The 22,780-nt window shown below is 41.3% G+C and overlaps 1 protein-coding gene across 2 annotated transcripts; it reads right to left on the bottom strand.

Moving 5' to 3' along the window:
- Positions 1–629: 629 nt before the first annotated feature.
- Positions 630–22,529, bottom strand: LOC117442225 (cGMP-dependent protein kinase 1-like). Of its 2 annotated transcripts, XM_034078224.2 has the most exons (19): positions 19,123–19,194; positions 18,958–19,024; positions 18,426–18,525; positions 16,728–16,841; positions 13,541–13,646; positions 12,229–12,292; positions 12,068–12,145; positions 11,853–11,944; positions 10,002–10,067; positions 9,842–9,916; positions 9,399–9,495; positions 7,915–8,054; positions 6,722–6,811; positions 6,510–6,651; positions 4,707–4,870; positions 3,364–3,486; positions 3,224–3,286; positions 1,746–1,812; positions 630–1,671 (listed from the first exon to the last, which is right to left on the bottom strand). In XM_034078224.2, exons 2-19 carry the CDS (start codon positions 18,994–18,996, stop codon positions 1,573–1,575), a joined length of 1,719 nt encoding a protein of 572 aa, XP_033934115.2. In that variant the 5' UTR covers positions 18,997–19,024; positions 19,123–19,194; the 3' UTR covers positions 630–1,572. The 2 variants fall into 2 exon arrangements, with proteins under 2 accessions (XP_033934115.2, XP_071058476.1); XM_071202375.1 differs by lacking the exons at positions 630–1,671; positions 1,746–1,812; positions 3,224–3,286; ... (6 more) ...; positions 9,842–9,916; positions 10,002–10,067 and adding an exon at positions 22,342–22,529 and having other exon boundaries at positions 11,849–11,944; positions 19,123–19,234.
- Positions 22,530–22,780: the final 251 nt, after the last annotated feature.

Raw genomic sequence — 22,780 nt, 5'->3', positions numbered from 1 at the left:
GACTTCCTTAGTTTAAACACTTGTGGTTGGTTGGGAACCCTCATCCCGTGTGACCTATCCGGTTCGAGTACCACTCTGATTGGCCACTGTGAATGCCACCCGTCATCTCTCCCAACAGCGCTCTTATTAGCGCGAGACTCCCGGGGGCAGACGCAACATCGTGCTAGAAACAGCGTCTCAAGGCTTCTTAACATTTAACAAGCCGTTAATGATGCATACCCACTTAACGGGAAGAACTCAGCGAACAGGCGATATGAACCACTTCACCTCCACGGAACAGAAGTCCCACACCAAGAGTCTGAATCAGCACGAAACGGGCTAACGGCTACGTTAGCACAGAACTGGCTAAATCGATCTTTTCTACGTCTTTGTTATCTGCACAAACGACATATCACGTGAAAGCTGAGATTCCACACATTCCATTGGTATACGTCTCATCAGACTCGTCAGTCGCCAACAGCTGTTTTATTCTTTTAAATAATTACCTGATTTAAAACTGAACACCGTGGACTAAAATCCTCAAGGACACACTTCAGAAACTCACGTGAAAACACAACCAAGGCATTTTATTGTTTGTACAAAAATCACAATAAAATACATTTATTTTTAAATGAAATAATGACCTCCATACTGAAGATTAAGAGAAGTCAAACATTGAAACAAATATTTACAGGAAAATACATTTAGAAAGTTTATTAAAAATGTCTCAAAACAATTCTTTTTAATATAACAGATTTTTAAATGGATTTCTATCATACACCTTTTTCTCAATGCATTCAGATGCTCAGGACTGGGCTTGTTTTTCAAAATAAAAGCCTCATTGTGTAACTATATCCTTAAAGGAAGCATGCATTTCAAAATAAAAGCCTCATTGTGTGACTGTATCCTCAAAGGAAGCTTGTTTTTCAAAATAAAAGCCTCATCGTGTAACTGAATCCTTAAAGGAAGCATGCATTTCAAAATAAAAGCCTCATTGTGTGACTGTATCCTCAAAGGAAGATTGTTTTTCAAAATAAAAGCCTCATTGTGTAACTGTATCCTTAAAGGAAGCATGTATTTCAAAATAAAAGCCTCATCGTGTAACTGTATCCTTAAAGGAAGCTTGTTTTTCAAAATAAAAGCCTCATTGTGTGACTATATCCTTAAAAGAAGCATGTATTTCAAAATAAAAGCCTCATAATGTGACAGTATCCTTAAAGGAAGCATGCATTTCAAAATAAAAGCCTCATAATGTAACTGTATCCTTAAAGGAAGCATGTATTTCAAAATAAAAGGCCTAGCAAGTAATTGTAACGTAACAGAAAGCTCAGGATTAGGTTTGTATTTCAAAATAAAAACCTCATGGTGTGAATTTGTCCTTGTGCATTATGTTTTTATTGTCTTTATATTATGACTTTATTTAAAATACTATCATTTATTTATCATGAAATGTTATGATTATTCCAAACATCTAATTTATATTCTGCCATACATTATTCTTTGTCCTGTAATAACTAAAATGCTTGAAATATAAAGCTATTTCTTACGGCTTATACTATACAATACATAAATAAATATATTTTAATGTTTTCCCTAAAACTCCAGGTCCCAGCCGGACTCTTCGTCAGGAGGAGGGTCTTCTGTGTCCTCGGGGAAATAGTCAAAGTTGCTGGTGTCCAAAGGTCCTTCCACCTGGTATGAAAACACATATTAATACTCAGTACTCTGTGTACTCTGTGTACTTTTACCCCGTACAGGATACTCACTGCGGGGGTGAACGGAGAGGCGATTGTTCCCTGACGGAGGCCTTCCCAGTTGAAGCCTTCAAACCACCTGCAGGACAAACATTTTCATATATTTTTTAAAGACAGGGGAATACAAGAATATATTTAGAATATTATTTATATATTATTATGTTTTATTTAAATGTATTTATCACTTATTTCCTTCACGGATATCAGACAAACAATACTTAGGGTATATCTATTTGCTCTAATAATAATATTAATCATAATAATAATAATAAATTGTAAAATGTATAAATATATTCTTGAATAATAAAATAATAATACAAATAATAACAATTCTTATAAAACGTGAAAACTATGAGAAAAACGTCCACATGTCAAACATTGGAAATCGACGATCGGGCTCGACATGTGGTTCAATATAGCAGTAGGCGATCGATGCCCACAGATGAGAGTAACATCGACGTCACTTTACGGCCCGCCCACTTTTTGGGGAAACAACGCTGTCATTTGAACGAAGGTCGATACAAATTCTGAAGTTTTTGCCAATCCGATCAGAAATGTAAGAAAACCGTGGATTTTCTGATCTTCAAAGAGCTCGATCACGATTAGGGCTGCACGATTTTGGGAAAAAATGTAATTGCGATTTTTCTGACAAATATTGCGATTGGAATTGCGATATTTATTTTTAAGCGACCCAATCACCTTCTATCAGGGGCCACTTCGGATTGATTAACAATGGCTGGTACATGTTAACACAGCATTTCTGATTGGTGTGGATGACTGACACACAATAAAAAAAATTGTAAAAAAATTGTAAAACAAAAATTGTAAAAAAGTTAAAAGAAATCGCAGGCTTTGCGATTTCATAATTGCATCATTTCAAATCGCGATTTCAATTTCAAATCGATTAATCTTTCAGCCCTAATTACGATGGCCAGAAATCGACGATCGGGCTCGATATATGCATACAATTAAAATCAGTAGGCGAGGCTGTGATTTCGCCAGCTGTTACTCTCATGAGCGAGGCGAACATAATAGTTTTAACATGCCAAAAAGCTGCCGGGTCGTTTATTGAGTCTCAAACATTAAAAATAATCCAGAGTTCAGTGTTTCTGGACTTCCTGTAAGAAGAAAGGACGGTAACAGAAGAGCTCTGTGGCTTCAGGCTTGATCAACGTTCAAATGACAGCGTTGATCCCCCAAAAGTGGGCGGGGCCGTAAAGTCACGTAGACGTTACTCTCATCTGTGGACATCAATCGCCTACTGCTATATTTAACCACATATCGAGCCCGATAGTCGGTTTCTAATGGCTTAATGTAATGTTTGCCTGTCTGGCCGTCGTGACCGCGCTCTTTGAAGATCAGAGAATCCACGGTTTTCTTACATTTCTGATCGGATCGGCAAAAACTTCAGAATTTGTATCGACCGCCGTTCAACTGCCACGAAGTGTTACTCTCATGTTTAGGGACATCCCATAATGATCTCGTCTCACTTGTGTTTCTGGATGTCCTTCACTCCATTTTTCTGATTCCCCAGCCGCTCTGAGGGATTGTCTCTGAGATTAAAAACAAAAACAATTGTCAAACCAGTCGTCAGTTTTACTTTAATTTTCTAAGCAGGATAACGGATCACCTGCAGAGGCGTTTGATGAGGTTGGCGGCGCTTTTGGCGATTTTCTTGGGAAACTCGATCATGTCGATGCCTCGCAGGATGATGTTGTACGTCTTCATGGGATCAGATTCTGAAAATGGAGGACTGAGGACAGAGGGAAAATGTAGATATTGCAAACAGTTAAGTGTCTTTAACAGAGTGGTGTTGTAGTGTCGTATTTCTGTGTTGGACCCTGAATGCAGCATCTCCCTGGTTCCCTCCAAAAGACAAGAGGATTTCTCTATTGGAGTTTAAATTATTGCATACAAATAATCCCACCATTAATAGTGGTGTAACAGAAATGTCAGGATTAGGTTTCTATTTAAATTAAAAGCCTCATAGTGTAACTGTATCCCTAAAGGAAGAATGTATTTCAAAATAAAAGCCCCAACAAGTAATAGAGATGTAACAGAAAGGTCAGGATTATTATTATTTCAAAATAAAAGCCTCATAGTGTAACTGTATCCTTTAAGCAAGATCAGGAAGAGACATGTATTCCAAAATAAAATAAGTAATTGTTACGTAACATAAAGCTCAGGATTAGGCTTGTTTTTCAAAATAAAAGTCTCATTGTGTAACTGTATCCTTAAAGGAAGCATTTATTTCAAAATAAAAGGCCAAGCAAGTAATTGTAACAGAAAGCTCAGGATTAGGCTTGTTTTTCAAAATAAAAGCCTCATAATGTAACTGTATTCTTAAAGGAAGCATGTATTTCAAAATAAAAGACCTAGCAAGTAATTGTAACATAAAGCTCAGGATTAGGCTTGTTTTTCAAAATAAAAGCCTCATTGTGTAACTGTATCCTTAAAGGAAGCATGTATTTCAAAATAAAATAAGTAATTGTTACGTAACATAAAGCTCAGGATTAGGCTAGTTTTTCAAAATAAAAGCCTCATTGTGTAACTGTATCCTTAAAGGAAACATGTGTTTCAAAATAAAAGACCTAGCAAGTAATTGTAACAGAAAGCTCAGGATTAGGCTTATTTTTCAAAAATAAAAGCATCATAATGTAACTGTATTCTTAAAGGAAGCATGTATTTCAAAACAAAAGCCTCATAGTGTAACTGTATCCTTAAAGGAAGCATGTATTTCAAAAATAAAAGGCCTAGCAAGTAATTGTAACGTAACAGAAAGCTCAGGATTAGGTTTGTATTTCAAAATAAAATACCCACAGTGGGAATGTGGTGCCCCGCGTGAGGCTGTTTGGGTTAGCAGTACTGTAGAAAACCATCAAAATGTGCAACCCAACCTTTAACAGCCTACAGCACACTAGAATTGGGGATAAATGTGACTGATGGTGTGAAACTGAAATACGTCCAGCCTACCTGCCACTGAGCAGCTCAAAGACCAGTATTCCCAGAGACCAGCAGTCTGCAGAGCTGTCGTGGCCCTTATTCAGGATGATCTCAGGGGCCACGTACTCTGGAGTCCCACAAAACGTCCACGTCTTCTTACCCAGACCCACTTTCTTAGCAAAGCCAAAGTCCACCTGAAACACACATTGAGAATACTTTCAGTTTAGCATTGTTGGGATTTTTCACCGTCTGCTTCACCTGCACCAGGGCGCTGACACATGGCCTTATTAAGTGTTGGTACTTCCTCTTAGAGCCAGGTTTATGAACCTTCACTCAAAAGGTTGATTATTTCTCAAAATCAAAAGATTCTGATTTTTTTCTCAAAATTCTGACTTTTTCGCAAAATCTCAAGATTCTGACTTTGAAAACACAAATTGAGAATACTTTCAGTTTTTGCATTGTTGGGATTTTTCACCGTATGGTACTTCCGGTTAGAGCCCGCTTTATCAAATATTACTCGCCAAATAATCTAGTACTAAAGTGCTGACACTTTTACGTTGACAAACTAACCATTTAAATTACCAATATGAGATGAGTTTGTTCAGATAAGGCTATTTTTGGGGGACTTTTTTCTCAAAAATAGACAATGAAAATATGACAATTCTTTAAAAAATCAAGTTTCTGACTTTTCTTAAAATTCTGCCTTTTTTTGAAAATCTATAAATTCTGACTTTCCCTCCCTAAATTTTTACTTTTTCTGAAAATCAAAAAATGTACAGATTTTACTGTCACATGTCCTCCTGCAGTCACAAACAGAGCATGCTGTAAAACCATCCCATCACCTCAGCTGAGAAAACCATATAAAATGCAATGTTAATAATCTTGTTTTATGCTTAAAATTTGGACTTTTTTCTCAAAATCTAAATATTCTTTCTTTTTTCCAAAAATCTCAAAATTATGATTTTTTTCTCTAAATCTCTAAATCCTGACTTTTTTCAGAAAATCTCTAAATTCTGACTTTTTTCAGAAAATATCAAAATTCTGACTTTTTTCAGAAAATCTCTAAATTCTGACTTTTTTCAGAAAATCTCTAAATTCTGACTTTCTTCAGAAAATCTCTAAATTCTGACTTTCTTCAGAAAATCTCTAAATTCTGACTTTCCCCCCCAAAATTCTGACTTTTTTCTGTCACATGTCCTCCTGCAGTCACTTACAGAGGATGCTGTAAAACCATCCCATCACCTTAACTGAGAATGATCTCTGATTAAACGCACTGTTAACAATATATATAATATATATAATATATAATACTGCTTTATTCTTAAGATTCTGACTTTTTTCTAAAAATCAAAAATATTCTGACTGCTGAAAATCACAAAATCTCAACATTCTGACTTTTTTAGAAAAACTATATTCAGACTTTTCCCATAAATTCTGACTTTTTCTGAAAATCTAAAAATGTACAGATGTTACTGTTCCATGTCCTCCTGCAGTCACTAGCAGAGGATGCTGTAAAACCATCCATCACCTCAAGTGAGAATGATCTCTGATTAAACGCACTGTTAACAATATATATAATATATATAATATATAATACTGCTTTATTCTTAAGATGACTTTTTTCTAAAAACCAAAATTTTCTGACTGCTGAAAATCACAATTTCTTTTATTAGTTTCTTCAAATCTCAAAATTCTGACTTTTTCTCAAAATCAAAATATTCTGACTTTTTCTGAAAATCTAAAAATGTACAGATGTTACTGTTCCATGTCCTCCTGCAGTCACTGGCAGAGGATGCTGTCAAACTCGAGAAGATGAATGAGACGTGTGCAGACCAGCTTGACGTATCCCCGCTGGTCCAGGATGATGTTCTCAGGCTTCAGGTCTCTGTAGATGATTCCTCTGCAGTGCAGGAAGGCCAGAGCCTCGACCACGCAGCCGGTGTAGAACCGAGTCACGCCGTCATCAAAAGATCCTCTGAAACACATTCAGAGCTGACGCTGAGGAAATCATGGACCTGAACACGCACAAAGTGTAAATCACTCACCTGTCTCTGAGCAGCGTCCACAGCTCTCCTCCCAGACACGCCTCCAGCAGCATGTACAGATATTTGGAGTCTCTGAAAGTCCGATACAACCTGCAGGAAGAGGGTTCAAAGTTTAATTTAAAAGAATAGTTTCCATGTGAAGAAATTCAAAAGGTTTTTTTCCTACTGCTAACATTCCCAGTGTTCAGTGGGCATTGACAGCACTTGCAATATTGTTCCTTTCTGGGTCTTTTCATTTGAAAAACAGGACTTGCCCAGAGCGTCCTGAAAGCAGTTACTCAATGGCGCTTTTATTTTGAAAAACATGAACATTCCTGAGCTTCCTGTAGGTATTAAGTAAAACCTATGGGGCTTTTATTTTGAAAAACATGAACATTCCTGAGCTTCCTGTAAGTAAAACCTATGGAGCTTTTATTTTGAAAAACATGAACATTCCTGAGCTTCCTGTAGGTATTAAGTAAAACCTATGGGGCTTTTATTTTGAAAAACATGAACATTCCTGAGCTTCCTGTAGGTATTAAGTAAAACCTATGGGGCTTTTATTTTGAAAAACATGAACATTCCTGAGCTTCCTGTAGGTATTAAGTAAAACCTATGGGGCTTTTATTTTGAAAAACATGAACATTCCTGAGCTTCCTGTAGGTATTAAGTAAAACCTATGGGGCTTTTATTTTGAAAAACATGAACATTCCTGAGCTTCCTATAGGTATTAAGTAAAACCTATGGGGCTTTTATTTTGAAAAACATGAACATTCCTCAGCTTCCTGTAGGTATTAAGTAAAACCTATGGGGCTTTTATTTTGAAAAACATGAACATTCATGAGCTTCCTGTAGGTATTAAGTAAAACCTATGGGGCTTTTATTTTGAAAAACATGCTTCCTCCTGAGCTTCCTATAACGATAGAGTAACAATGGGGCTTTTTATTTTGAAAAAACATACCTCTTAAGCTTTCTGTAAGTATAAGGTAAATCTATAGGACTTAAAATGTATTAAACTTTTTTTTGTAGATTATAATTGGTTACGATAGTCACCATCAGCAGGGGCCAAAATAAACTAGATATTATGCATCCGTCTATTTGGTATCCCTTACAGACAATCCAGGAGAAAGCCACCTCTTAGAAAGTCTAAAGTGCTTCTTTCATAAGTGCCGAATAAATCCTCAGCAGCACAAGAAAAAGGGAAGTAGTTTGACCTGATGATGAAGGGACTGTGAGCCTCCGCCATGATGCGGCGCTCAGACAGGATGTGGCCCTGCTGGCTGGTGTCCATGATGTGACGCTTCTTCAACACTTTCAGGGCAAAAGATCTGCTGGTATCGCTCTTTAGTTGCACCTAAACATAGAAGATTAAGACCAGAAAGGTTAAAAAAGTGGTGCAGTGTCCCTGAAGGCAGCATCTCCCTGCTCCAATGGGATTTCTCCAAGTGATTTTGGATTATTTGAAGTAAAAAGCTAATGTTGGGCTCTAAAGGAACTACAGCACGGTCACATGACTTCACGTCACCACCGCTAAGCTAAAGGAGGCTAATGTTGGGCTATATAGGAACTACAGCACGGTCACATGACTTCACGTCACCACCGCTAAGCTAAAGGAGGCTAATGTTGGGCTATAAAGTTACAACAGCACGGTCACATGACTTCACGTCACCACCGCTAAGCTAAAGGAGGCTAATGTTGGGGTACAAAGGAACTACAGCACGGTCACATGACTTCACGTCACCACCGCTAAGCTAAAGGAGGCTAATGTTGGGCTATAAAGGAACTACAGCACGGTCACATGACTTCACGTCACCACCGCTAAGCTAAAGGAGGCTAATGTTGGGCTATAAAGGAACTACAGCACGGTCACATGACTTCACGTCACCACCGCTAAGCTAAAGGCGGCTAATGTTGGGCTATAAAGGAACTACAGTACGGTCACATGACTTCACGTCACCACCGCTAAGCTAAAGGAGGCTAATGTTGGGCTATAAAGGAACTACAGCACGGTCACATGACTTCACGTCACCACCGCTAAGCTAAAGGAGGCTAATGTTGAGCTATAAAGGAACTACAGCACGGTCACATGACTTCACGTCACCACCGCTAAGCTAAAGGAGGCTAATGTTGGGCTATAAAGGAACTACAGCACGGTCACATGACTTCACGTCTCCACCGCTAAGCTAAAGGTGGCTAATGTTGGGCTATAAAGGAACTACAGCACGGTCACATGACTTCACGTCACCACCGCTAAGCTAAAGGTGGCTAATGTTGGGCTATAAAGGAACTACAGCACGGTCACATGACTTCACGTCACCACCGCTAAGCTAAAGGAGGCTAATGTTGGGCTATGAAGGAAATATAGCATGGTCACATGACTTCACCACCGCTAAGCTAAAGTAGGCTAATGTTGGGCTATAAAGGAACTACAGCGTGATCACATGACTTCACGTCACCACCGCTAAGCTAAAGGTGGCTAATGTTGGGCTATAAAGGAACTACAGCACGGTCACATGACTTCACGTCACCACCGCTAAGCTAAAGGAGGCTAATGTTGGGCTATGAAGGATATATAGCATGGTCACATGACTTCACGTCACCACCGCTAAGCTAAAGGTGGCTAATGTTGGGCTATAAAGGAACTACAGCACGGTCACATGACTTCACCTTTATATTTGATATATAATGCTTTCCTCACCAGCTCCACTCGACTGAAGCCTCCCATCCCCAGAGTGCAGATGGTGTTGAAACTACTCAGAGAAACACTGGAGAAGAAATCTGCTTCTGCCTGCAAACTACAGAGAGGAGGAAACAGGAATACATTACATGAGAAGCAACTCTCTCTCAAGGTGAGATGCTGTTAGTGAAGTCTCAATCTACATGTCAATCAAATGTCACCACATTACCAGCAAATCATCAAAAGAAAAAAGGGAATTAATGTTTGTTTCCATCCAATATTGTTATATAAAAACAGCTGAGCTAATTCTCCAGCTTGTGTCTATTCAATTCCAGGTAGTTTGAATACAAAGTGCAATATTAAGCATGCTTATTGTTCAAGTCCTCTCCTGCAGCTCAGGAAGAGGCCTGGTTTTCAAAATAAAAGCCCCAGAAAGCAACAACAAAGCTCTCCGTGATACTGACTTGGCTTTGACCTCGTCGCTGTCGAGCTGCTTGTTGTTGACGTCCTCCAGTCCTCCGATCAGCTGTTTGAAAGACCTTTAGGGACGCAGAGAATCTTTTTAAGTATTTATTTACTGGAGTAGAACGATGTTCACGCACGTGAACGGAGAGCCTCACTCACTCTCTGTCGATCACCAGACAGGTGACGTCTCCCACCGCCGTCACACTGGCTGTACGAACATCCTCCCTCAATGCAGAAAGGAAATGCAGGATTAATTTCTGTGTCAGAGTACTGATTTTCTACTTTAAAGAGTCCTCTCCTGCTGATGTTCAGGTGTATATCAGTATGTAGTGTCTCTACTTTAAAGAGTCCTCTCCTGCTGATGTTCAGGTGTATATCAGTATGTAGTGTCTCTACTTTAAAGAGTCCTCTCCTGCTGATGTTCAGGTGTATATCAGTATGTAGTGTCTCTACTTTAAAGAGTCCTCTCCTGCTGATGTTCAGGTGTATATCAGTATGTAGTGTCTCTACTTTAAAGAGTCCTCTCCTGCTGATGTTCAGGTGCATATCAGTATGTAGTGTCTCTACTTTAAAGAGTTCTCTCCTGCTGATGTTCAGGTGTATATCAGTATGTAGTGTCTCTACTTTAAAGAGTTCTCTCCTGCTGATGTTCAGGTGTATATCAGTATGTAGTGTCTCTACTTTAAAGAGTCCTCTCCTGCTGATGTTCAGATGTATATCAGTATGTAGTGTCTCTACTTTAAAGAGTCCTCTCCTGCTGATGTTCAGGTGTATATCAGCATGTAGTGTCTCTACTTTAAAGAGTCCTCTCCTGCTGATGTTCAGATGTATATCAGTATGTAGTGTCTCTACTTTAAAGAGTCCTCTCCTGCTGATGTTCAGGTGTATATCAGCATGTAGTGTCTCTACTTTAAAGAGTCCTCTCCTGCTGATGTTCAGGTGTATATCAGTATGTAGTGTCTCTACTTTAAAGAGTCCTCTCCTGCTGATGTTCAGGTGTATATCAGTATGTAGTGTCTCTACTTTAAAGAGTCCTCTCCTGCTGATGTTCGGGTGTATATCAGTATGTAGTGTCTCTACTTTAAAGAGTCCTCTCCTGCTGATGTTCAGGTGTATATCAGTATGTAGTGTCTCTACTTTAAAGAGTCCTCTCCTGCTGATGTTCAGGTGTATATCAGTATGTAGTGTCTCTACTTTAAAGAGTCCTCTCCTGCTGATGTTCAGGTGTATATCAGTATGTAGTGTCTCTACTTTAAAGAGTCCTCTCCTGCTGATGTTCAGGTGTATATCAGTATGTAGTGTCTCTACTTTAAAGAGTCCTCTCCTGCTGATGTTCAGGTGTATATCAGTATGTAGTGTCTCTACTTTAAAGAGTCCTCTCCTCTGATATTCAGGTGTATATCAGTATGTAGTGTCTGTACTTTAAAGAGTCCTCTCCTGCTGATGTTCAGGTGTGTTTCAGTATGTAGTGTCTCTACTTTAAAGAGTCCTCTCCTGCTGATGTTCAGGTGTATATCAGTATGTAGTGTCTCTACTTTAAAGAGTCCTCTCCTGCTGATGTTCAGGTATATATCAGTATGTAGTGTCTCTACTTTAAAGAGTCCTCTCCTGCTGATGTTCAGGTGTATATCAGTATGTAGTGTCTCTACTTTAAAGAGTCCTCTCCTGCTGATGTTCAGGTGTATATCAGTATGTAGTGTCTCTACTTTAAAGAGTCCTCTCCTGCTGATGTTCAGGTGTATATCAGTATGTAGTGTCTCTACTTTAAAGAGTCCTCTCCTGCTGATGTTCAGGTGTATATCAGTATGTAGTGTCTCTACTTTAAAGAGTCCTCTCCTCTGATATTCAGGTGTATATCAGTATGTAGTGTCTGTACTTTAAAGAGTCCTCTCCTGCTGATGTTCAGGTGTGTTTCAGTATGTAGTGTCTCTACTTTAAAGAGTCCTCTCCTGCTGATGTTCAGGTGTATATCAGTATGTAGTGTCTCTACTTTAAAGAGTCCTCTCTCACCCTTGCAGAGCTTGCTCTCCAAACCAGTCTCCTTTGCTCAGCGTCTTCATCACCTGCTCGTCTCCAGGTGAGCTTTGCTGCGTCATCTTCACCTGTTCACAAATGAAATAACAATGTTAAACCCTCCTCCTCCTCCTCCTCCTCCTCCTCCTCCTCCTCCTCCTCCTCCTCCTCCTCCTCCTCCTCCTCCTCCTCCTCCTCCTCCTCCTCCTCACCTGCCCCTCGCTGATGATGAAGAACGTGTCCCCGGTGGCTCCCTGACGGATGATGTAGTCAGAGTCGCTGTAGTGAGTCTGACAGAGGACACGTGAACACGTCAGAATAACAGATTCCTCAAAGCTTTTATAGGAGACTGAATCTTTATTCAAACCGTCACCTCTTCTAAAACATCGGCCAGTTTGCTGAGGATGTCCTCGGGAAGAGACCGCAGAGAGGGAACGCTGTGGAGAGAGAGGGCAGAGTACACACATCCTTTACTCAAGTAGAAAGTACAGGTATTTGAGTTCAACATGTGAGAAGTAGAAAGTACAGGTATTTGTGTTCAACATGTAAGAAGTAGAAAGTACAGGTATTTGAGTTCAACATGTGAGAAGTAGAAAGTACAGGTATTTGAGTTCAACATGTGAGAAGTAGAAAGTACAGGTATTTGAGTTCAACATGTGAGAAGTAGAAAGTACAGGTATTTGTGTTCAACATGTAAGAAGTAGAAAGTACAGGTATTTGAGTTCAACATGTGAGAAGTAGAAAGTACAGGTATTTGAGTTCAACATGTAAGAAGTAGAAAGTACAGGTATTTGAGTTCAACATGAGAGAAGTAGAAAGTACAGGTATTTGAGTTCAACATGAGAGAAGTAGAAAGTACAGGTATTTGAGTTCAACATGAGAGAAGTAGAAAGTACAGGTATTTGGGTTCAACATGTAAGAAGTAGAAAGTACAGGTATTTGAGTTCAACATGTAAGAAGTAGAAAGTACAGGTATTTGTGTTCAACATGAGAGAAGTAGAAAGTACAGGTATTTGTGTTCAACATGTAAGAAGTAGAAAGTACAGGTATTTGTGTTCAACATGAGAGAAGTAGAAAGTACAGGTATTTGAGTTCAACATGAGAGAAGTAGAAAGTACAGGTATTTGAGTTCAACATGAGAGAAGTAGAAAGTACAGGTATTTGAGTTCAACATGTAAGAAGTAGAAAGTACAGGTATTTGAGTTCAACATGTAAGAAGTAGAAAGTACAGGTATTTGAGTTCAACATGAGAGAAGTAGAAAGTACAGGTATTTGAGTTCAACATGTAAGAAGTAGAAAGTACAGGTATTTGAGTTCAACATGTGAGAAGTAGAAAGTACAGGTATTTGGGTTCAACATGTAAGAAGTAGAAAGTACAGGTATTTGGGTTCAACATGTAAGAAGTAGAAAGTACAAGTATTTGAGTTCAACATGTAAGAAGTCAAGTCTTTGGGTTTTGGACTTTGAGGAAACAAAAGGACATTTAATAGTTTTTAAATCTGACTACAAATATTCTGCTTTGGTACGTCTTTGTTTGCTGAGGATGTCCTCGGGAAGAGAGTGGAAAGAGAGTTTGGAAATGTGAGTCATTGTAATGTGGAGAGGATTAAAACTGTGAAGTGTGTGTGTGTGTGTGTGTGTGTGTGTGTGTGTGTGTGTGTGTGTGTGTGTGTGTGTGTGTGTACCTGCGCAGGTAGTCTGTGTATTGCGAGTGTTTGATGAGGCTGGTTCTCATCATGATGGTCTGGAAACACTGCCTGTCGACCGCCCAGAGCTTGATGTCAGTCAGAGCTGCACGCACACACACACACACACACACACACACACACACACACACACACACACACACACACACACACACACACACACACACACACACACACACACACACACACACACACACACACACACACACACACACACACACACACACACACACACACACACACACACACACACACACACACACACACACACACACACACACACACACACACACACACACACACACACACACACACACACACACACACACACACACACACACACACACACACACACACACACACACAGTTATATAAATGTATTGATTACCATCTTCACTCTCTATTAATATACCTCTCCTCTGAGACCAGGCTTGGAGTTCTGTGGGAGCCAATGGGAGCTGAGCTCTCATAAGGAGGGTCTGAGCTCCTATGGAAGCAGTGAAATCAAACATCTGCGGGGGTCGCTAATAAATTACCAACAACCATTATCTTAATCACAAATAATGCATGTGTGAATGTAACGAGTATTATTTACGTTAACGAGGTAAATCGGCTCAAAGGAAAACACAATTAATTATTGCGCAACTTATGTCCTTCATGCTTCATGTTTCTATTTACATGCTAAGCTGTTAGCCCTCTCTGAACCCTTCGTCATCCTCCTCTTCCTCACCCTCCTCTCTGCAGGAAGTGGAGAGCTCTTCATATCTCTCACTCCCTGCTGACTCACAGGACCATCAGCTCATCTGCATGGAGAGTTAGGGCGTACACATAGATGTATAAGTATGTATATCTGTATGGTTGCATAATGTCTCCTGGAGGCGAGCTTTCTCAATTAAATTCATTTATGCAGAAAAACACAATATTAAAGAGTCCCTGTTCTGCTTTTGGGAGTGTTCCCTCTCCTGTAGTGTGTCCTGTAGTGCATGTGAATGGTCTGCAAAGGCTTAAATCTCCCCCTCTTGCCCTCCAACATAGTGCACGTGATAAAGGGCCGGACGTCTCTAAGCGCTCTCCGAGTAAGTCAACTTTCCGGTCACGCTTTCAGTTTGTGTTTACAGACCGAGATCCAAATACCGTTTCCCACCGTCCCGAAAGTCTGCAGCTCTAAAACAGATGTATCTACGTGAGTTTCTGCACCGTCTCTCTCCCTCAGTGAGCTCCTGTGTGGCGCTCAATGCCACCCAAGCGAAGGCGAAAGAGAGCGTTCATTTGAAAGCCCTGAAGGCATCAGCGAGCAGCAGCAGGAGATTCTCATTTTGAGCGTTAAAGTTGTATTATTGTGTTTCGTATCGGTCTCAGGCTCTCATCAGTGTGCTAGCTTAGCTTAGCATAACGACTGGGAGTCAAAGCAACATAAATACACCGACCAGACCATACCAACGCGCAATGGATACGCTTAGCTTAGCACAAAGCCGAGCCGAAGCTAACGACAATTAGCTTAGCTTAGCATAACGACTGGAAACGGATGAGACAGCTAGCCACAAACAAATCCAACTGCAATTATGGATTCTATTGTCTTTACTGAGTCTTTAAGGAGTCGTGGAAAAACCAATTTAAATGCTGCACAGCGACCTTGAGAAACATGTCTTTCTTTTGGAGCTTTCACCAGAGGAGAGATTTAAACTGTGGTCGCGGTCGACCTTCATCCGTTTCCATTTGTTAGCGGGTAAATAAATGTCCCTGCACCGTGAAAGCATTTTAAAAGCTGAATGTATTTCATCTCCTGCAGCCTTGATGGACGTGCCGAACTTCTGTCGAGGTCATCGGCCAATTTCAACATTTCTGAAAGATAACTGCCTTTTTGTCGGGAAGAGATTGGTGTAAAATGTGTGTGTGTGTGTGTGTGTGTGTGTGAGTGTGTGCAGAGGAGGGAAGTAGTGGAGTACAAATACTTCGTTACTGTAGTTAAGTACATGCTTCTGGTATCATACTTTACTCCACTACTTATTTTTCTTATGACTTTTTACTTTCTACTTCTCACATGTTGAACTCAAATACCTGTACTTTCTACTTCTTACATGTTGAACTCAAATACCTGTACTTTCTACTTCTCACATGTTGAACTCAAATACCTGTACTTTCTACTTCTTACATGTTGAACTCAAATACCTGTACTTTCTACTTCTCTCATGTTGAACTCAAATACCTGTACTTTCTACTTCTCACATGTTGAACTCAAATACCTGTACTTTCTACTTCTCTCATGTTGAACTGAAATACCTGTACTTTCTACTTCTTACATGTTGAACCCAAATACCTGTACTTTCTACTTCTTACATGTTGAACTCAAATACCTGTACTTTCTACTTCTCACATGTTGAACTCAAATACCTGTACTTTCTACTTCTCACATGTTGAACTCAAATACCTGTACTTTCTACTTCTCTCATGTTGAACTCAAATACCTGTACTTTCTACTTCTTACATGTTGAACTCAAATACCTGTACTTTCTACTTCTTACATGTTGAACTCAAATACCTGTACTTTCTACTTCTTACATGTTGAACTCAAATACCTGTACTTTCTACTTCTTACATGTTGAACTCAAATACCTGTACTTTCTACTTCTCTCATGTTGAACTCAAATACCTGTACTTTCTACTTCTCACATGTTGAACTCAAATACCTGTACTTTCTACTTCTCACATGTTGAACTCAAATACCTGTACTTTCTACTTCTCTCATTTCCCAAACAGCTGGTTCCTTTAGTCTGAATGTGTGTTGGTGCGTGGTCATTATTCTCTAGAGTCACTGCGTGCCTATTGGTTGGAACACGATCCGTGTATCCATCACTTCCTGGTCTTCTCTAAAGAAGAGGGACCAATGGAAACGTTGTCATGTTGCCGTTGGTCACCATGGAAACATTCATTAGCTAACGATGACATTATTGTTCTATTAATATAAAGGGAGGTCAGGTACTCTTTAAAGCAGCTGCTAGCTATGGGTACTTTTTACTGAAGCACTTCAAAGCCTCTTTACTTTCACTTGAGTAAAGAAGTTAAGTCAGTACTTCTACTTTCACTAGAGTACTTTTAAACACGAGTATCTTTACTTCTACTTGACTAAAGGATGTACTTTTGCCATCTGTGTGTGTGTGTGTGTTACCTGTCACAGTAGCAGTGCGGGTGCAGTTGTACAGGATGGCCAACTCTCCGAAGACTTTCCCCTCTCCAATCGAACACAGAGTCTTTCCTTGTTTCGTCACCTCCACGGTTCCTTCTGTGAACACCAACACACACTGAGTCTAACACACACCAACACACACTGAGTCTAACACACACCAACACACACTGAGTCCAACACACACCAACACACACCAACACACACTGAGTCCAACACACACCAACACACACTGAGTCCAACACACACCAACACACACCAACACACACTGAGTCTAACACACACCAACACACACTGAGTCTAACACACACCAACACACACTGAGTCCAACACACACCAACACACACCAACACACACTGAGTCCAACACACACCAACACACACTGAGTCCAACACACACCAACACACACCAACACACACTGAGTCCAACACACACCAACACACACTGAGTCCAACACACACCAACACACACTGAGTCCAACACACACCAACACACACCAACACACACTGAGTCCAACACACACCAACACACACTGAGTCCAACACACACTGAGTCCAACACACACCAACACACACTGAGTCCAACACACACCAACACACACTGAGTCCAACACACACCAACACACACTGAGTCCAACACACACCAACACACACTGAGTCCAACACACACCAACACACACTGAGTCCAACACACACCAACACACACTGAGTCCAACACACACCAACACACACTGAGTCCAACACACACCAACACACACTGAGTCCAACACACACCAACACACACTGAGTCCAACACACACTGAGTCCAACACACACCAACACACACTGAGTCCAACACACTGAGTCCAACACACACTGAGTCCAACACACACCAACACACACTGAGTCCAACACACACCAACACACACTGAGTCCAACACACACCAACACACACTCAGTCCAACACACACCAACACACACTGAGTCCAACACACACCAACACACACTGAGTCCAACACACACCAACACACACTGAGTCCAACACACACCAACACACACTGAGTCCAACACACACCAACACACACTGAGTCCAACACACACTGAGTCCAACACACACCAACACACACTGAGTCCAACACACACTGAGTCCAACACACACCAACACACACTGAGTCCAACACACACCAACACACACTGAGTCCAACACACACCAACACACACTCAGTCCAACACACACCAACACACACTGAGTCCAACACACACCAACACACACTGAGTCCAACACACACCAACACACACTGAGTCCAACACACACCAACACACACTGAGTCCAACACACACCAACACACACTGAGTCCAACACACACTGAGTCCAACACACACCAACACACACTGAGTCCAACACACTGAGTCCAACACACACTGAGTCCAACACACACCAACACACACTGAGTCCAACACACACCAACACACACTGAGTCCAACACACACCAACACACACTCAGTCCAACACACACCAACACACACTCAGTCCAACACACACCAACACACACTGAGTCCAACACACACCAACACACACTCAGTCCAACACACACCAACACACACTCAGTCCAACACACACCAACACACACTGAGTCCAACACACACCAACACACACTATTACTGCAAATAACACTTATGATTCCATCTGAAATATAGCCCTCACCCTCCAGCACGTACACCGTGGAGCCGTCGTCTCCCTCCTGGATCACACAGCAGCCTTTAGTCAGGCTGGTGGGATGCATGCAGTCCATGATGGTGAGGATCTGCAAGAGACAACACATCAAACGAAGGCAGCATCTCCCTGGTAACAACACTTTATGATTTCTGAAGTGAAAAGCTTCAAAAACTATACACCGCTAAGCTAAAGGTGGCTAATGTTGGGCTACAAAGGAACTACAGCACGGTCACATGACTTCACGTCACCACCGCTAAGCTAAAGGAGGCTAATGTTGGGCTATAAAGGAACTACAGCACGGTCACATGACTTCACGTCACCACCGCTAAGCTAAAGGAGGCTAATGTTGGGCTATAAAGGAACTACAGCACGGTCACATGACTTCACGTCACCACCGCTAAGCTAAAGGAGGCTAATGTTGGGCTATAAAGGAACTACAGCACGGTCACATGACTTCACGTCACCACCGCTAAGCTAAAGGCGGCTAACGTTGGGCTATAAAGGAACTACAGCACGGTACCTGTCCGTGTTCTAGATGTTTCATGAAGTCGTTGTCCATCAGAGCTCTCTGGATCAGATCACTGGACCTGTGGAGACACAAAAAGGTCACTCTGTGTGTGTGTCTCTGTATGTGTGTGTGCCTATGTGCCTATGTGCCTGTGTGTGTGTGTGTGTGTGTGTATACTCTTTGCTCTTGGAGTAGCTCTTCAGGGTAACATCAGTCAGCTGTGAGGGGTCCAGCACTGTCGGCTCTGCAGAGATCGCTTGTCTCTTTGTGCGTTGAGGCTCATCGGGTGCTGGAGGCTGAACACCTAGCGCGCACACACACACACACACACACACACACACACACACACACACACACACACACACACACACACACACACACACACACACACACACACACACACACACACACACACACACACACACACACACACACACACACACACACACACACACACACACACACACACACACACACACACACACACACACACACACACACACACACACACACACACACACACACACACACACACACACACACACACACACACACACACTTTTCAGGTGTTTTCTTGTCCTTTTATTCTTTCTGTACGCGTTTTTTGTGGGTTTGTGGTCATTATGTGTCTATTTAGTAATTTTAATTCTTAAATTACCACACAGTTGTTTTAGGCTGTTTGTAGTCTCTTAGGTCTTTCTCTTTGCGGTCTTTAATGTTCCCTTTCTGTGTGTTTTTGTGGTTGTCTTTTGTGTCTTTGTAGTCATGTTGTCTTAATACTGATTGCGTGACTCTAAATCAGGGGTGTCAAACTCAAGGCCCGGGGGCCAAATCCGGCCCGCGACTTCACTTCATGCGGCCCCACAAGAGCTGGCAAAGAATATAATAATATAATATATTGTTTATTATACGGTTACATGGCGATTTACAGAAGCAGGTTGCCCATAAACTACATGTCCCACAATGCATCTCAGACTTGCAATTATTTGCCCTAGACTTCTGCTTTCAGTCGTAGTTAATTATGAAGTTATTACCCTATCCGATAATAATCCAATGCAGAGGGAATAATGTAAAATAATACATTATTTTAAATATTTATATAGGTATATTTAAATAGTCTTAAAGTTACAACCGGCCCTTTGAGTGCAACCATAATGCTCATGTGGCCCGCGATGAAATTGAGTTTGACCCCCCTGCTCTAAATAGTAATTTCATGTCTTCTTGTTACTGTATTTGAGTGTCTTTGTGGTCATTTTGTGTCTTCTCAAAGTCTTCTTGTGTCTTTATATTAATATAAGCGTCTCTTTTCACCCATTGTGTCTCTAAATTCTCAAATGCCTGTTATTCTTATATGCAGTGCTCTCTCTTCTTGCTCCTGAGTCTTGGCTTCGGCTTGTTTACATGTGTGTATCTCCATCTCTAAAGCAAACAGCTGAGATGAAATGACTCTCAAAACAGAGAGAGTGTGTGGGTGCGTCATGAATTTATAATAACACACTCTTGGTGGATTTGTATAGGCGGTATTTTTAGGCATGTAAATAAATCATTTAACAAGTAGTAGTACTCAGAATATCCTTTTGAAATGACTTGTACTGTGTTTTATTCTTCTTCTATTCCTTTGTGTGTCTCTTTATAGTAGTTGTGTGTGTCTTTGTAGTCGTGTTGTGTCTCTTTGTAGTCGTGTCTCTCTGTAGTCGTGTGTCTCTCTGTAGTCGTTGTGTGTGTCTTTGTAGTCGTTGTGTGTCTCTTTGTAGTCGTTGTGTGTCTCTTTGTAGTCGTTGTGTGTGTCTTTGTAGTCGTTGTGTGTCTCTTTGTAGTCGTTGTGTGTCTCTTTGTAGTTGTTGTGTGTCTCTTTGTAGTCGTTGTGTGTGTCTTTGTAGTCGTTGTGTGTCTCTTTGTAGTCGTTGTGTGTCTCTTTATAGTAGTTGTGTGTGTCTTTGTAGTCGTGTTGTGTCTCTTTGTAGTCGTGTCTCTCTGTAGTCGTGTGTCTCTCTGTAGTCGTTGTGTGTGTCTTTGTAGTCGTTGTGTGTCTCTTTGTAGTCGTTGTGTGTCTCTTTGTAGTCGTTGTGTGTGTCTTTGTAGTCGTTGTGTGTCTCTTTGTAGTCGTTGTGTGTCTCTTTGTAGTTGTTGTGTGTCTCTTTGTAGTCGTTGTGTGTGTCTTTGTAGTCGTTGTTTGTCTCTTTGTAGTCGTTGTGTGTGTCTTTGTAGTCGTTGTGTATCTCTTTGTGGTCGTTGTGTGTCTCTTTGTAGTCGTTGTGCGTGTCATTGTAGTCGTTGTGTGTCTCTTTGTAGTCGTTGTGTCTCTTTGTAGTCGTTGTGTCTCTTTGTAGTCGTTGTGTGTGTCTTTGTAGTCGTTGTGTCTCTTTGTAGTCGTTGTGTCTCTTTGTAGTCGTTGTGTCTCTTTGTAGTCGTGTTGTGTCTCTTTGTAGTCGTGTGTCTCTCTGTAGTCGTTGTGTGTGTCTTTGTAGTCGTTGTGTGTCTCTTTGTAGTCGTTGTGTGTCTCTTTGTAGTCGTTGTGTGTGTCTTTGTAGTCGTTGTGTGTCTCTTTGTAGTCGTTGTGTGTGTCTTTGTAGTCGTTGTGTGTGTCTTTGTAGTCGTTGTGTGTCTCTTTGTAGTCGTTGTGTGTCTCTTTGTCGTCGTTGTGTCTCTTTGTAGTCGTTGTGTGTCTCTTTGTAGTCGTTGTGTGTCTCGTTGTAGTCGTTGTGTGTCTCTTTGTAGTCGTTGTGTCTCTTTGTAGTCGGTGTGTCTTTGTAGTCGTTGTGTGTCTCTTTGTAGTCGTTGTGTCTCTTTTGTGTGTCTTTGTAGTCGTTGTGTGTCTTTGTAGTCGTTGTGTGTCTTTGTAGTCGTTGTGTCTCTTTGTAGTCGTTGTGTGTGTCTTTGTAGTCGTTGTGTCTCTTTTGTGTGTCTTTGTAGTCGTTGTGTGTCTTTGTAGTCGTTGTGTGTCTTTGTAGTCGTTGTGTCTCTTTGTAGTCGTTGTGTCTCTTTGTAGTCGTTGTGTCTCTTTGTAGTCGTTGTGTCTCTTTTGTGTGTCTTTGTAGTCGTTGTGTGTCTTTGTAGTCGTTGTGTGTGTCTTTGTAGTCGTTGTGTCTCTTTTGTGTGTCTTTGTAGTCGTTGTGTGTCTTTGTAGTCGTTGTGTCTCTTTGTAGTCGTTGTGTGTGTCTTTGTAGTCGTTGTGTGTGTCTTTGTAGTCATGTTGTGTCTCTTTGTAGTCGTTGTGTGTCTCTTTGTAGTCGTTGTGTGTGTCTTTGTAGTCGTTGTGTGTCTTTGTAGTCATGTTGTGTCTCTTTGTAGTCGTTGTGTGTCTTTGTATTGTGCGTCTATTGTGTATCACATTGTCCTGTGTGTATCCCTCTCCCTGCCTCAGGTGAGCTCACCTGTGTCCTCGGCCCCCCCGGCCCCCCCCCCCGCTCTGCTGGCCCCCCCGCTGCCGGTCCAGGTCGTCCTGCAGGCGGCGGATCAGATCGTCTTTGGTGTCCAGCTCCAGCTCCAGGTCATCGATCAGAGCGTCTCTCTGCCTCAGCTCCTCGATCTTCAGCTGGAGGGCCAGCTGCAGGTCCCTCAGAGTGCCTTTGCACTGCGCCATGTACAAGTACACACGATACTGCAGTACTACAGGAAAATACACAACGAGTTACAGCTGCAGGTCCCTCAGAGTGCCTTTGCACTGCGCCATGTACAAGTACACACGATACTGCAGTACTACAGGAAAATACACAATGATTATCAGCTGCAGGTCCCTCAGAGTGCCTTTGCACTGCGCCATGTACAAGTACACAGGGTACTGCAGTACTACAGGAAAATACACAACGAGTTACAGCAGGTCCCTCAGAGTGCC

Source organism: Pseudochaenichthys georgianus, unplaced genomic scaffold, assembly GCF_902827115.2.
Source record: "Pseudochaenichthys georgianus unplaced genomic scaffold, fPseGeo1.2 scaffold_360_arrow_ctg1, whole genome shotgun sequence".
In the NCBI taxonomy this organism is placed as follows: domain Eukaryota; kingdom Metazoa; phylum Chordata; class Actinopteri; order Perciformes; family Channichthyidae; genus Pseudochaenichthys; species Pseudochaenichthys georgianus.
Note: the sequence above shows the minus strand (reverse complement) of the source record. Positions and strands in the feature narration are given on the sequence as shown.